General features: G+C 41.9%; 1 protein-coding gene across 1 annotated transcript in view; it reads right to left on the bottom strand.

The window, feature by feature from the left end:
* Positions 1–2,359, bottom strand: part of T265_11562 (hypothetical protein) — a gene marked incomplete at both ends in the record, with an annotated part of 25,836 nt that continues 23,477 nt past the window's right edge. Inside the window, 2 exons of the mRNA XM_009178245.1 lie at positions 1–583; positions 1,834–2,104. Coding sequence (XP_009176509.1) covers positions 480–583; positions 1,834–2,104 — 375 coding nt within the window. The remainder of the gene's footprint in view (positions 584–1,833; positions 2,105–2,359) is intronic.

The following is a 2,359-nucleotide window of genomic DNA, read 5'->3' as shown; positions in this document are numbered from 1 at the left end:
GAATCGCTAAAATTTGAAAACAAAAAATTTCAAAATCTTGTCAATGAATACAAAATGATACAACGCCGGTTGTCGTCCGCACAAAATACGACCCTAATCAGATGACATTATCAGTTGCGTTTAGCTAACTGCGTACAACATAATCCACGTCCGATCGAGTGGAATAAATTAAAACGGATATCACTAGGGAAGAACGAAGGGAAAAACTGTCTGGGCATAAGGAAAAGCAGTAGCCACCGGGAAAGTATATCAACTAATCAAAGCAACAGGCGCATAAATTCGATTGGAATAAGAAAAACAATAGAATGGCAACGCACAAACGAAAAAAGGAAACCTGATCAAATTTTTGGGGTGAAAAACCGTTGGATATTAGCATTCTATACAGCACGTGAACGGTTGGAAAGGTATGAACACCGGTGACTTAGTTGATCACGCAGAAAAAACAGCAATGGTGTGGCACCAAACATAAAACGAGAGCGTCAAAATTCTTCAACATGGCTGACTGGAAAGTGGCCTTTGGTTCCATTCAGTTCCCCAAACCACCACAGTTCGTTGTCTTTGCGATAGATACTGACAATATCACCTAAAATATCAAGGCAGGATAAGAAACCGGTGACACTGTGAGAGACACACAAACACACACATACATACACACGTACACACACACACATACAAACACGGAGACAGACACGGAGATGCTCAGCTAACAGTTGCATCATGCGACTAAATCGCTTTGAGATAAAGAAGCGAGATAAGAACTGAATATTGCTACAAGCTACTCACAAAATCAAAGTAATTCATCAAGTTTAAGCAAATTTCGCGATTGCTCTTAGAAGCTCCCGGCGATCTGCCCTGTCGCAATGCGTCGGGGAGCAAGATGTTTGGAAGGGTATCTGACGTCAGTCTAACGCCAGATACCGAAAAAGGTTCAGCCCTTCAGGGGTGCCTTTTTGCGTAGTTATTCCTCATTAGGAGTATTTTAGAATAGCACCATCAGGTTGAATTCCCAATTCCTAATCGGTAAAACACCTGAATATTTCTTTACTAATACATGAGATCTGCTGGTACCTTTTCAGAAAAGGGTCCTCTTATGAGTTTGATCGAGAGTCGAATACGATTTTGAACGCCGACGAGCGATGAAAGCGATTTGTACAGAAGGAATAAAAGTTGTGTGGCTGATACTCAGTTTTCACGTCAAGCCAGTTCGTATCCTGTCAACAGAATATGCCCCGAAGTCTTCAACGTCCAGGAGACAGGCCATCTGATTCAGAACACAACGTCACGGTGAACGCTTCTCATCAAGCTGCGGCCACATTAAGAGCCATGTGATCTTTCAAACCCTACAACTTTAACTCGCCAAAATGAACAGTTCTCCGATTTCAATGAAACACAACCAGTAGTGAATTTCGTTCTCATAACGAAATCACCTAACTACGGTCACTCAGTGAGCAAGTTTTTGTTTTAATCTGCTGAATAGCTACAATTTTCCCTGGATATCAGCCACAGAGGAATTAATTGTGCATGGGATATTACTGCGAAAGCATTCCAACAAACAGTATCCTCCACGAGGAATATAATCCAGAACGGTTCAGGTTACCTAACGAATTCGACCTATAAGTGATCACGTGCACATGCGTGAGCTCTCGTTTTGGGGATTGGGTACTCGAACATGAGGAAAATAAAGGGAAACTGAGTTACCACACAGGGTTGGTGAAATCCCTCTTGTAAACATTACTCCAATTGTGGGTTCGCCGAGTTGTCCGCGAGTATAACACAAAATGACTTATATATTGTCGTTCAATTTAGATAGCCACAAAAGAATTTCAATCTTACCAGCCTGTAGTGAAAGTTCCTGTGATGTCCTTGCTTTGTAGTCGCGCTCAACCTTGGCCCATCCTAAACAATGCAGGCTAATTGTAGAAGGCCAGAGTGATTTATCAAGAACTGTCATTGGTTTCAACAGGTCATGATTGACTGTGTCATCAGAAGACAATTTGACTAGGTTTGTGTGCTCATTGTCAGTGTTCTGTGTACAAGATGGAGAAGTCTCCTTCTCTGAGTGTTTTCGTGAGAACAGGCGAGTCCGAAACCAAAAGGAAGACCGCTGTCAACGAAAATAGAGAGGAATTTGATAGCAGAGCTAAAAAATCACTGTACCACGTTCAACAGATAGAGGCTGCGTGTAGCATCAAAAAGATTCAACAAACGTCACAAGTTTGGTGCTGTTGGATTAGATGTTCACAACCGCCGAAACCCAGGCTAGAAAATTCCTGATTCATGAAGATTAGAATTAAGCTCTCGAAAAGGCTGCCTCTGTGTGATTGGCTCATCTTTCGAACGCACCATATATATATATATA

The sequence above is a fragment of the Opisthorchis viverrini genome (genome assembly GCF_000715545.1).
Source record: "Opisthorchis viverrini unplaced genomic scaffold opera_v5_518, whole genome shotgun sequence".
Lineage (NCBI taxonomy): Eukaryota > Metazoa > Platyhelminthes > Trematoda > Opisthorchiida > Opisthorchiidae > Opisthorchis > Opisthorchis viverrini.
Note: the sequence above shows the minus strand (reverse complement) of the source record. Positions and strands in the feature narration are given on the sequence as shown.